The sequence below is a fragment of the Peromyscus californicus genome, unplaced genomic scaffold (assembly GCF_007827085.1).
Source record: "Peromyscus californicus insignis strain IS unplaced genomic scaffold, ASM782708v3 Scaffold_4__1_contigs__length_199733344, whole genome shotgun sequence".
In the NCBI taxonomy this organism is placed as follows: Eukaryota; Metazoa; Chordata; class Mammalia; order Rodentia; family Cricetidae; genus Peromyscus; species Peromyscus californicus.
In genome coordinates, this window is record NW_026294562.1 from 180,502,147 (window position 1) to 180,515,937 (window position 13,791).

Below are 13,791 nucleotides of genomic sequence, written 5' to 3' on the forward strand. Positions count from 1 at the left end.
AGTGCAGTCTTCTGCAGTCCCATGATAGCCAAACCAATACTTTAGGGAGACAAGCAATGGTAAAATCATTCCACTTCTGGCCCAGGCCAGGCTTGTCAACAGAGATCTACCTGCAAGAAAAAAAAAAGAAAGAAAAAAAAGAAGAGGAGGAGGAGGAGGAAGAAAGAGGATGATGGGAGACAAGGAATTAGGGAAAGATTTGCAGACACAGGACAACAGATAAAGAACCAGAGGACCCATGTGCCCTTGGCCAAGTTTAGGGTACAGTTCCCATTCCTGTCTCCTGATTTCTACAGTCTTTCTCTGTGTCCTGCCCTAGATTGACTGTGCAGAACTCAACCACAGCAGTGGCTTATCCCAGATGAAATCTTGGAAAGCTCCCTGTATCAGGGTACACGGGAGAATACCTGAATCAGTCTTCTGAGTCATGTCCCCACACAGTAATTTCAGCTGCCCCCTGCCAAGCCTTCCCAGATGCTGAAAGTAGGGAAACAGGAATCAATCTCCACTACCACCCCAGTGCCAAGTCTCGGGCTCTAAGTGTAGCCAGTTGGTGGGAATTTTGATCTGTGTCCCTCACTATGTCTGTACCTCTGTATACAAGTCTCTTTCACTGGGTCATCCAGATTCCTTAAAGACCAACTTGTGTGAAGTGGGCAAGGTGCAGGGGCCACACCAGGCCAGACCAATTCATAGCCTCTGTGCACACACACTGGCCCCTAGATTCATCACAAGCAGAAGCAGGAGTGACAGAAGAGCAACTAATGTCTGGGTGCCTCCAAAGTGCCTGTCCCTGCCCTGGGTTTCTCTCTTTACTTCTACAAAAACAGGACCCAGTGCCAATCCTGATGGTGCAGGTCTATAATCCCAGCTACTTTAGGAGCTAATACAGGAAGATGGCAAGTTAAAGGCCACACTGGGCTACATTGTCTCTATCATGGCACAGAATCTGCCTAATATGCACAAATCTCCAGGTTCCTTCCTGGAGGAATACCATATATATATACTCACATACACAAGAAAATAGCTCAAAGAATAGGTTAATCAAAGTTACCAAGTAAGGAAGTGGGAATCAGTACTCCAATCCATGTCTTAGAACTCTGGGGTCTCAGAAAAATGGTTTCTGTTGAATAGATGTAGATATCGAACAAAGACAAAGTAAAAGTACAGATAAAGCAGAGTGGGTTCACGTGCCTCAGCTTGTTGACAGTCAAAGCCAGTCAGTGACATTCAAAGAAAGAACATCACACAGATTCAGAACAACACCTAGACACACAAACACAAAGGCATACAAAGAACTGTGGTGGTGTAGGACAGCTACTGGACCCACCTCCCCAGGCACAGACGGGTTAAGGGTAGTGGAGGAGGCAGAGAGGCAATCAGCCACTGCTTTCTCAATAACAGGACTACTTCACAGCATATAAGAACACATTTGTACTTTATTGGTGGGAAACAGAGACAGCAGACTTGCCTGTGAATTATACCCACTTTGTATGTTTGAGACATGGTCTCACTAACTAGCTTAGGCTGGCCTTGAAATGGCTCTGTAGACCAAGTTGGTCCAGAACATTTGAACATTAGATTCTTCCTCCTGCCTCACTCTCTTCAGCAACTGATATTAAAGAGCTACATAACCAAGTCCAGCATGGGACGGGGGAGTAGGGGGATTGGGATTTGAACACTTCTCCACTATTTTACATAAACAATGCACAAGGGGGACAACCTGAAACTATGGAAGCAGGGAGAAAAGGGCAAAAAGTCTGTACACAGCAGCATATAGAGCCCTACATCCCAGTGGGCAAAGGTCCTTTTCAAGCCAATGCACCACATCTACTTTGAGGGACTTGGTCAGAGGTTACCAAGCACATAGAATGGGGCGGGGGGGGGGGGAGGATAGTAGGTGGAGTTGACTGCTCACAGCTATTAATTTCAGTGCTTGGAAGACTATAGAGTGAGGTTTTTTCTGTGGAAAACCAAAACTGCAATAAACAAGAAATGGAGAAACAGTACCCAGACAAGAGACAGATTATGACCCCTGTGTCCCCATAACAAGTCTGGGGACAGGTTACATAGTCTGTGCTTTCCCTTACCAGGTCTGTGGACCCCTAGCAGGTATATGACTCCTGTGTGTCCCCACAACAAGTCTGTAGTCCCTGCTCTCCCACTTCCTAACCCTTTCAGTTTTCAAAGCCTTCCTCTCTTCCCCTGGGACTCAGTGGCCTGTACTCAGCCCTGTCACAGCAATGGCCCTATCCCAAGAGAAACCTGAAAAAGCCTAGAGTTTCTGGGACACACACAGCGTGGGAAATGGAGGAGACTGACTCTGTATACTCCCCAGATCCTGTAATTCTGAAATCATGTCCTCCCCTAAATAAGCCTGTTCCCATGTGCCAGCCCCTCTACCAGGTGAGACAGCAAGTGGGGAGCAGGAGTCAACCTTCCCATCCCCTATTGCCTGGCCGGGGGCCCTAACTGTGGCTTTTCAGTTTATCTCTCACTCTTGCCTGCTCAGTTTCTGAGGACCTCTGCCAAATCTCCAAATCTCTTTCACTGTGTGCATCTTGGATTCTCCTGGCATCACTTTGTACTTAAAGGACACTGGCTGGGTGCAGGAACACTTTAAGGAGACACCCATTCAGCTTCTGAGAATCCCTTAACCACTCCTAAACCCATAAGCAACAAAGCGGAGCAGAGGAGACAGATGGACAAATGGCTCCTGGGCATCTGCCAAGTATTATCCCCTTCCCTGAGCTCCTCTCTCCACTTCTACAAAGGACTGGAGCCAGCCTTCATAGTGCAGATCTGTAATTCCATTTTGGATAACTGAGGAAGAAAGATCACAAATTCAGTCTGGATCATCTAAAAAGTTAAGACCTTGTCTCAAAAAAGTAAAGAAAAAAAATATGAGTCTACATAGCTAGTTACATGCCAGCCAGGGCTACACAGAGGGACTCTGCCTTTAAAATAATAATAATAATAATAATAATAATAATAATAATAACAATAACAATAATAATAATAATAATTAAAGGGAAAAAAATCAACACCAGCGGTAATAAAGCTCTTGCTTAGCATGTAGGAAATCCTAGGTTCTATTCTCAGTAACCGCCCCCTCACCGCACAAAGAGAAACAAGCTGAAAGTTAAAAGTTAGTATCAGTCACAGAGTGAGAATCTGGCTTCCAGCTGATGTCCTACTGACCCCAAATGACTCAAAGGATGCTTCCTGAGGAAAGGGTGGTGAGAAACTCGGGGAAAGACCAGCCCGCGACAGCAAAGCCATAGTGGATGAAGGCGCTCACAGACCTTGATATGGAGAGTTAGATTAAAAAACCCCAAAGACTCGCAGATAGACACATAAATCCAGAAGCGCATGGAGAGCCCTAGGCGAAAAGGACAGAGAGGGTCCGGGAAAGCATTAGCTCGGACGCTGGCCCGGGGACTCCGGGTCAGACCACCTTCGAAATGCTGCTCTCGGCCACCCCAGTCCGGTGCCCGTGATCCCGGTAGCCTAGGCGCAAGTCCAGTGCGGGGCAAGACAGGACTGCCCGAAGTGGAAGGGAGGGAAGGTGCGGAGGGCCGACACAGAGCCCAAGTCTGGACGCCACAAGCTCACCATTTCCGGTTCCTGGGCCCCCCGCCGCGTCCTCACTGTGGCGCTCCCCGCAGCAGCGATCAGCGAGTCACTGGCGACAGGACGAGGCACAGAATTCCATATACCTAGACCTAAAAGAAGAGCAGGACAGATCCCAAGAGGGAACGGAGGATGGGGGTGTCGGGGTGAGGTGGTAAGAGAACCTTAGTTCAGAAGAAAGTCCGCCCCCTAGTCTGTCAGGGAATCTGATTGGAAACTCTTATAACAGTGCTTTCGATTGGACCGGGTTTCCAGCTTTTGCCTTCTAGAGTGACAGGAGAGGGGTGCAGTGGTTGTGGGAGGGCGGGGTACGGGTGCAAGTTCTCATAAAAACCAGAGAGGTCGTAGGATTCCCTCTGCCCTATCTCTCTAGCCACATAGTAAGACTAACTAGTTCTCCCTAACTGATATTTTAAGGCAGAAGCCTGACCCCAATTAATTGAATATTAGAGTTAAAACCCCTGCCTAAAGCTTTATCAGCTAGTAACTGATAGACAAATGTTTCTTATCCACAAGTGGAAATAATAGCCTTCACAAAAACCAGACACAGAGGCTGAGATATTTTGGGTTGATATGTAAAATCGCCCATATTTTTTCCTTCTCTACTGGACATTTGCACTGCCATATTCGAATTAAAGTAGGATTCTTTTCCTTTCTAGGAGCTGGTGCTGTCAAATGTGAAATGCTTTGCTGTTTAAAAAGCCGTATGGTGGCAGGAGATATGCTTGTGATGGCTAACGTTAGTTATGTTGATAGGTAGTTTTATGTTTAAAAGTTTAACTACAAAGCAAAATTGTACATCTAAATGTTAAAGGTTGTTTTGTAATGGCCTGGTCTTGTACAACTTTAACAAAACTGTTGTGTGTGTAACATGGTACCAGAGGTATCCGCTGTTTCTGCTGCTGTAAACAAAAGCATGTTTTGCTGGAGATAACCAGGACACCTGCAAGACATCTGCTAGCAAAACAGAATATAACTTTATGGGGTTTTTTTGTGTGTTTTTGTTAACAAACCCCTGACTAATGTGGCTCTTAGTTACATTTGGGAATCCTGTGTCCTGGAGGAAGCCTTGGCGCCAGTATCTGCATAAAAGTCTCACCTTTGTTAAAAATATATCCATGGTCAGACTGGTGTATCTCTGAATGACCACAGACCCATAAGAGGCTCAGCAATCAATAGTGTGTATTGCTATAGCAGAGGATGGAGCTGGGTTCTCAGCAGCTCACAACTACCTGTGACTCCAACTCCCAGGGATGCAACACTCTCTTCTGGCTTCTGGGGGCACTGCACACATGCTTATATTGATGCAGGAGGAATGTGAATAAAATTGATACTATAAAGGATTTACTAATAAACTTGCTTAGGAAATATTAAGTTACACAAAGTTGAATTCTACTAAAGGAGCTGTCTCCAATATGACTAGAAGATAATTAGTGTACTAAACAGGCTTGTTAGAAACTGTGAGGAAGAAAATTTTGTACAATTGAAGTTTAGGGTTGCTGAGAAAGGTTATAGTGATGTTTGTTCCCTGACTGACCTCCAGTCTGGCTTAATTCCTATAACAAAAGGAAGCAATCTTGACTTACAACCAGCTATGAGACTCATCCCCATATCAAAGCCCCATATCAAAAAACATGCCTCTAAAGGGCAGCTCAAGGGGACAACACAGAGTCACAACCACCATTAAGTCCTTGTCTGTCATTAAGTTCCCTGAGCTCTTCTCAGGAAAAGTATAATTCTGCCAGATGGGCAAGATATTTGAAACGAAAAACACTGATGTACTTAGAAATAATTCTGGCAATAACTTTGCCTAAGTGGCCAAACTTAAAGTCTCTTGTCTGTTTAAATTGTTCAGTGTTGCCTGGGGACAAGACCTGAAAGAGATTTAAGGATGAGAGCATTTGTAGAATTCCTAAGCCTAAAGGATATATAAGTTAACAAAATATTCTATTCCCACCCAGCTCCTCTGTACATTAGCAATAGCTAAACTCCAACTATCATTAAAGAGCTTTTTGACCCTTATTTTTCCTGAGTGTGTGGAGTGAATTCTCACTGGGCTAAGGTAGGGAGGCATATTTCTGCATTGGTACCATACATAGACAATCTAGTACACATAATTTAAATAAAAATATAAAAATGAATCATGCCTGTAATTCTAGTCTAGAGAAGACTGGAACCCAGCCTGGACTATGACTATGTAGTGATCACCAAGGGTTGGTTACATGGCAAGACTTTATATAAGATACCAAAAACAAATGGACAAACAACAACAAAAACAAAACCCCAAACTAGAAAACTTGAAGGTGCATTCTAATACACAACTATAATTAGTTTCAGCCAACTATTTAAGAGTAAGGCAGGGGGATCACTTATACCCAGAAGTCAGAGGCCAGTGTGGTAACACAAAGAGACCCTGTCTCAAAAGACAAACAGCTGGGCATGATGGCACACATCTTTAATCTCAGCACTCTAGAGGAACAGGCTGGTGGATCTCTGTGTTTGAGGCCAGTTTGGTCTACATAGAGCATTTCAGAACAGCTAGGGACACATAATGAGAGACCCTGTCTCAAACAACAAAACCCCATGAGTCACTTGTGTGAAATCCAAACGCAACTCCTGGACACAGTGCTATAGTTGTTTTCTTTCTTCTTTTCATTTTATTTGTTGTTGTTTTTTTGAAACAGGGTTTCTCTGTGTAGTTTTGGTGCCTGTCCTGGATCTTGAACTCACAGAGATCAACTTGGCTCTGCCTCCCGAGTGCTGGGATAAAGGGTGTGAGCTACCAACTCCCAGCTCTTCTTTTCAATTTTTAAAGATAATTTTACATATATGTGTGTCTGCCTGAGAGTATGCACACATGGGCACACTATGCATGCAGAAGCTTATGGAGGCCCAAAGGCATCAGACTCCTTAAAACTCAGGCACATGGATTTGGGCGTTGATATGGGTGCTGGGATCCAAACTTCAATCCTCTGCAAGAGCAGCAAACTTTCTTAACTGCATAAGCTTTTTAGGAAATTTGTTGGTAATAGCTAAATATGAATTTTGTGAGTATTAGGATCCTGCCCTCACTCCAGCACATGCACAGCTTGGGGTCTTGCATCTCATCAACGGGCGGCGCTGGTGACTATGTACATATGGCGTGGTCACAATCTGTGCCTTAAAAAGCTGGACATGGACCTCCACCCTCTCTCTTTGTTCTCTGCTCTCTGCTCTGCTCTGTCCCCCCAGCACTGGCTCTCCTCCCCCCTTTTCCCTCCTAATAAAGCTCTAAAAACTACCACTGGGTTCTGTCGTGATTATGACCTTTCCACTTGGTAACCAGCGCCACAAACAGCGCCATTTATCATCCCATCAGTGAGTTAGCCTGGTTTGCTTTACACTTAGAATACAAAATACTTCACTGTGAATTCAGTGCTAGTTTTCCACTGGCTTTTCATTAAAAGACTCTGAGTTTTTTGTCTTTGTATGTGGAGTATTAACAGTGCTGTAGGTAACATGGATATGTCTAGATAAAATGAATTTTTTTTTATTTTGCAATATAATTCAGTTCTACATATCAGCCATGGATTCCCTTGTTCTCCCCCCTCCCATCCCCCTCACCTTCCCCCCAGTTAAAATGGATTTTTAACAGAGAGAACTATCATACAGTGAAGAAGACACCCCCCCCCCCACACCATACACACACAGAGCTTGAGTGCCCTCTCAGATCCCCAATTAGGCATAAACCACACCCAAATACACCTTTTTTCACAGAAAGATCCTTATTAAGTGGGGAAGAAAAGTTAAAGTGGGTGCTTTCTGACTCAGGCAGAAAAACAGTAGCAAATGGTCTTGCAGGTGTAATTTTTAAGAAGATAAAAAGGGGAGGTCTGTATTAGAATGGGCTAGGATGCAGCAGTACATTTTGATTGAGCCTGTTAATTAGGTAAATCAAAGGGGGATTTTGATTGCTGTACTTTAACACTTTGGTAGCTGGACCTTGGTAATCAGCCTCAGGAAAAGAAAGTGGACAAATAAGGGAACAGACTTCGGTGGCTAGCTTTAGGAATGTAATCTAACAGTTTTTAGCAAGGCAGAGGGAATTGGGGAGAAGGGCAAGAGCTGTCAGAGGCTCATGCTCAGATGGGCTAGTGTCCCTTCCTGCAGGGCAGATTTGAAGAATTTAACATTTAAGAAGTGTGCCACAGAAAATATATTCAACAAATTCCTGGAAGAAAATTTTCCCAACTTAAAGAAGAAAATACCTATGAAGACACAAGAAGCTTATAGAACACCAAATAGACTAGACCCCCCAAAAAGTCCCCTCACCACATAATAATTAAACCACTAAACATACAGAATAAGGAAAGAATATTAAGAGCAGCAAAGGAAAAAGGCCAAATGACTTATAAAGGCAGACCCATCAGAATAACACCCACTTCTCAGTGGAGACTGTGAAAACCAGAAGGTCCTGGACAGATGTAATGCAGACACTAAGACACCAGGGATGCCAGCTCAGACTACTATACCCAGTGTAATCTTCAATCACCATAGACAGACTGAACAAGACATTTGAAGATAAAACCAGATTTAAACAATACCTATCCACAGATCCAGCCCTACAGAAAGCACTAGAAAGAAACTCCAACCTAAGGAAGTCAGATGCACCCACAAAAACACAGGCAATAGATAACCCCATAGCAGCAAATCCCAAAGATGAGAAATACACACACAAAGATATGTGTGTGTATTTGACCTTTCCACTTGGTAACCAAAAGATAACAGGAATTAACATTCACTGGTCATAAATTTCCCTTAATATCAATGGACTCAATTTGGCTAAAAAAAAGACTCAGGCTAACAGAACGGAAATGAAAATAGATCCATCCTTCTGTGGCATACAAGAAATACACCTCAACTTCAAAGACAGACACTACTTCAGAGTGAAGGGCTGAGAAAAGTCTTTCTTATTGGAATTTTCCCAAGGGCCTGCCCTGAGAAGATTCCTCCCAGAATCCTGAGGAAGATTCTATGTGCAGTGTGGGGTTATCTGAGGGAAAAGAATCTATATATACCATGCTCTGTATCCATTCACTTTATTTCTCTAGGACAAAATTCTATCTACATAACTTCAGTTCTGTCCTGACATTCAGTTCCTCTCTGTACCTACTTTTTCTGTCCCCTCATAGCCCTAGTAATAATTAAGTCCTTATGCTTTTGATCTCATCTTCATCCTCTATTCCTTCATCCTGCATCTTTCCTCCTTACTCCTGGCTCTGAGAAAACTCTACAAGAGATCTGCCTTGCCATCTATAGAATCTCTGCCTTTCTCTCTTCTCTCTGGCCATGTGACTCTGTCTACTATCTACAGAAAACTGCCTTGTTCTTCCTCTCCTCCACACGTAACTCTGCCCTGGCCTGGAATCCTGCCCCACCCTTCACACTACCTGGATATGCAAAAACCTCCTTTGTTCTGAGTCAATTGCTCTGTAATGACATTTTCCTGTCTGGGGAAGGGAAGTCTGAGCTTCATTTTCACAAGAAACAGCTATGCATGTACAGCCTGCTTATCTCCTAGGCCCTGCAGGGGTGTTAGCTACCTAGTGGATCAGCATCTGAGAAGCTTAAACTGTTTGCCAATATGGTCTAGCAGCAAGTGGGCCCACAGGAATTTCATAACAGAAGACAGCTGAAATATTAAAAACAGAATAACACCAAATACTTTTTGATAAATGGCTTTCTCTAGAAAAATGCCTTGAAATTTCTAGGTATAGTTTTAATATACAACTGAATCTCTACAATATATTCTTGCAGTCTGCTAGACTTCCAATCAAATGGACTTAAAAGGTAAACTGGTGTAGCTATTCTAATATCTAACAAAATAGACTTCAAACTAAAATTAATCAAGAGATAGAGAAGGACATTACATACTCATCATAGGAAAGATCCATCAAGATGAAGTCTCAGTTCTGAACATTTATGCCCCCAATACAAGGGCACATACATATGTAAAAGAAACATTACTAAAGTTTAAATCACACATCAAATCCCATACACTAAGAGTGAGAGGCTTCAACTCCCCACTCTCACCAATGGACAGGTCTGTCAGACAGACTTAACAGAAAAATAAGGGAACTAACAGACACAGTAAATAAGACAAAATGACAGCCTACAGAATGGGAAAAGATCTTCACCAACCCCACATCTAACAAAGGGCTGATCTTAAAATATTTACAGAATTCAAGAAACTAGACATCAAAACACTGAACAACCCAATTAAAAAATGGGCTACAGTGCCAAACAGAATTCTCAACAGAAGAATCTCAAATTGTTGAAAGACATTTAAAGAATTGCTCAACATCCTTAGTTAACAGGGAAATGCAAATCAAAATGACTCTGAGATACCATCTTATGTGGACGAATTTCTAAACAGTCTTATTAAATAAGAAACACAGAGCCAAATACAGATGTAATAGCCAAAGAGATCAGAGCAAATAGCCATGACTAGACTTAGCTTATCACCAGCAGTAGCTTCCACAGAGAGAGCTTCTTCCCATCTAACCTGTGTTTTTATTGCCTTCCTGTTCTGCCTTCTCATTGGCTCTAAACCCAGTCACATGACTTCATTGTCATTGCCTGTCTATATAGACCTCCAGGTATCTATAGTTGGTACTGGGATTAATGGCTTGTGTCACCACACTTGGCTGTATCCTTGACCACACAGAGACTCTCCCTGCCATGTGATCAAATTAAGGGCGTAGGCTACCACCACCTGACTTATGTTTATGGCTTGCTGACCTCTGATCTCCAGGCAAACCTTACTTATTAACATACAAATAAAATATCACATTTCCTCACAAATAAAGTATCACCACAATCTTACACCTGTCAGAATGGTTAAGATCAAAAGCACTGAAGAAAGCTTATGTTGGAGAGGATGTGGAGCAAGGGGAACACTCCTGTACTGTTGGTAGGAGTACAAGCTTATACCGTCACATTGGAAATGAGTATGGAGGTGTCTCAGAAAATTGGGAATCAGTTTTCCTCAAGACCCAGCTTTACTACTCTGGGGCATATACCCAAGGAATGCTCATTCATACCACAAGGACACATGCTTAGCTATGTTCATAGGAGCATTATTCATAATAGCCCAAACCTGGAAACAACCTAAATGCCCCTCAACTGAAGAATGGATAAAGGAAATGTGGTACATATACACAGTGGAGTACTACTCAACAATAAAAAACAATGACATCGTGAAATTTGCAGACAAATGGATGGAACTAGAAAATATGATCCTGAGTGAGGTAACCCAGACACAGAAGGACAAACATGGTATGTACTCACTCATAAGTGGATACTAGATGTAAAACAAAGGATAACCAGACTACTATCCATAGCTCCAAAGAAGCTACCTAACAAGGAGAACCAGAAGAGGGATGCATGGATCATCCCAGGAAGGAGAAATAGATGAGATCTCCATGAGCAAACTGGGAATGAAGGGTGGGCAATGGAAGTTAGGGGATGGGGCATGAGGACATAAGGGAATGGGATAGTTGATCTGGAACAGGGATGGAGTGGAAGATCAATGAAAGAAATACCATGATAGAGGGAGATATGATGAGGATAGGGAGAAACTGGTTCTAGAGAAGTTCCCAGGAATCCCCAAGGATGACCCCAGCTTGGACTACTAGCAATAGTGGAGAGGTTGCCTGAACTGGCTTACCCCAGTAATCAGATTGGTGAATACCCTAACTGTCATCATCAAGCCTTTCTCTAATAACTGATGGAAGCAGATGTAGAGATCCACAGCCAAACACCAGGCTGAGCTCCAGGAGTCCAGCTGAAGAGAGAGAAGAGGGATTCTATGAACAAGGGCATCAAGATCATGATGGGGAAACCTACAGAGACAACCAAACCAAACTAGTGGGAACTCATGAAATTTACATCAACAGCTGTGGAGCCTGCATGGGATGGGACTAGGCCCTCTGCATAAGTGAGACAGTGTGTAGCTTCTTCTGCTTAAGGGATCCCCTGGCAGTAGGATCAGAACCCATCCTTGGTGCATGAGCAGGCTTTTTGGAGCCTACTACCTATGGTGGGACCCCTCAAACAGTCTTAAGGCAGGGGGAGGTGTTTGGACTTTCCTCTACCAAATGTACCTCCCCATGGGAGGCCTTACCTACTTGTAGGAGGGAATGGGGGGTGGGTAATGAGGGAGAGGCTGAAGGGGTGGGAGGAGGGAAGAGGGGGATCTTTGATTGGTATGTAAAATTAATAAAATTTCAGGTGTGAACAAAGCAGAAAAAGACACATTTGAACACTGAATGTGCTTTCTGTTAAGAAGGCTGGTCTAAAGTATGGTAAGAATTCAGCATTGGGTAGTGTGGAGAAGGAAAGCAATCTCCCACTATTTGAAATGTTTTTATCTGGAAACTTAAAAGGTTTGTCTTATAGACAGAAAGAATGTCAAGATGAGAAAGATGTGAAAATATGCCCTTACTTAAATTTACTATGCTCACATTACCTTTTACTTATTAAATGTTTTACAAGTGAAAAAAAAATGTGCCACTTTACAAGAAGCACTGCTAGAGCAAACTTTGGAATACCCACATCCAAGTTGTCCTATTCTACTGCTTCTGAAGTGATAGTAATTTCTTTGCACTGATGTGGAAAATAATCTATTTGCCACTGGCTAGCAAACCAATATGTAACTGTGTTTTTTTATTTTTGTTTTATCCTTTTCTTTTAATTAGCAAGCTTTTCTTGCTTTTTATTTTCCTTTTTGTTTTTGCATTTATTTATTTATTTATTTATTTATTTATTTATTTATTTATTTATTTATTTATTTATGTGGGGGTACATATATCATGCACTTATAAAGTTCAGAGGATAACTTGTGACAATTGTTCTTTTTTTCTACCATGTGAGTGCCCATCAGGTTTGGCTGTAGGTTCCTTTACCCACTGAATGAACTCATTGGCCAAGTTTTCTTCTTTAACCTTTTTTTTAATGCAGTGTATATATTGTATATGTGTGTGGCCAGAGAAGGACATTGAGTATCATATTCTATGACACACCTGCTTTATTCCCTTGGGACAAAGTCTGTCATTGAACCTAAAGTAAGTGATTCCCTTGTCTCTCCCATAGCCCCCTACATTCTTATTTGGGTACTAGAGATTCAGACTCAGGGTCTTATACTTGGGAATTCACCCTTACTCTTTGATCCATCTCTCTAGCTCCTTTTTGAATTTTTTGGTACTCATTAAATAACTTTAAACTTGTTGCAGTCTTCCTGCTATGCCTTTTAACTCTGTAATTCTGTGCCACTCTGTCTGGTGTTGATTCTGTTTTAATGCACATTTGGAGTGTGGCAAAAAGATTATATCCCATAGCTAACCCATACTCTTCTAGTTTGCTTCTCTGATGATGTGTTTAAACATTTACCAAAAGCAACTCAGAGAGGAAAGGGTTTATTTGGTTTACAAGTTACAGTCCATCTTTGGGGGAAATCAGGGCTTGTTGGGAGCACAAAGGTCCTTATACACCCAGAGCAGTAGGGAGCCAGGAATGTTAAACACATAGGGGCCTCTCCCCAATGGATGAGATAAAACATCTGTTTTCTTTATGAGAAGGCTAAGAGTGGATATTGTTAATGACCTGGTGACCTTTGTGCTATTTGTGGAGGCAGACATCATCCATCTTTTGCTATAGAGGTAGATCTCACCCAAATTCTCCAGAATGTTTATCACAGACTCTAGCTCTCAGTTATTAAAATTCATCCTTAGGGGAGATGCCACATGCACTTTTTTGGCCTACTGACCTCTATGCTTTTTGGCCTATTGACCTCAGAAACCACACTAGATTCTGGGCCTTTTAGCTATAGAACCCACCCTCATGGTCACATGTACTTTGTAAAGGAGTTTCTAAGTAGTCACACCTTAAGCTTTATATAGCCCAGGTCTATCTGCAGAAGGATAGTACTACACACCGTGAGCTAGGCACTCCTATATCAATTGCCAATAAAAAAAAATGCCCCACAGACATGCCCACAGGCTAATCTGCTAGAAGTAGTTATAACAGAATCATAATTGTTCTTCTTCCTAGGTGTGTAAAACTAACAGCCCAGATTAGACATCACATATCTTATATTCACATGCACACTCAAGATAAATA

At 42.5% G+C, this 13,791-nt stretch overlaps 1 protein-coding gene across 1 annotated transcript in view; it reads right to left on the reverse strand.

Annotated features, from left to right (window-relative positions):
- LOC128094787 (zinc finger protein 25-like) overlaps positions 1-3,831 on the reverse strand; it is a 38,512-nt gene extending 34,681 nt beyond the window's left edge. The window contains exon 1 of the mRNA XM_052713317.1: positions 3,616-3,831. Within this exon, the coding sequence (XP_052569277.1) occupies positions 3,616-3,618 (3 nt within the window). The 5' untranslated portion in view covers positions 3,619-3,831. The remainder of the gene's footprint in view (positions 1-3,615) is intronic.
- Positions 3,832-13,791: the final 9,960 nt, after the last annotated feature.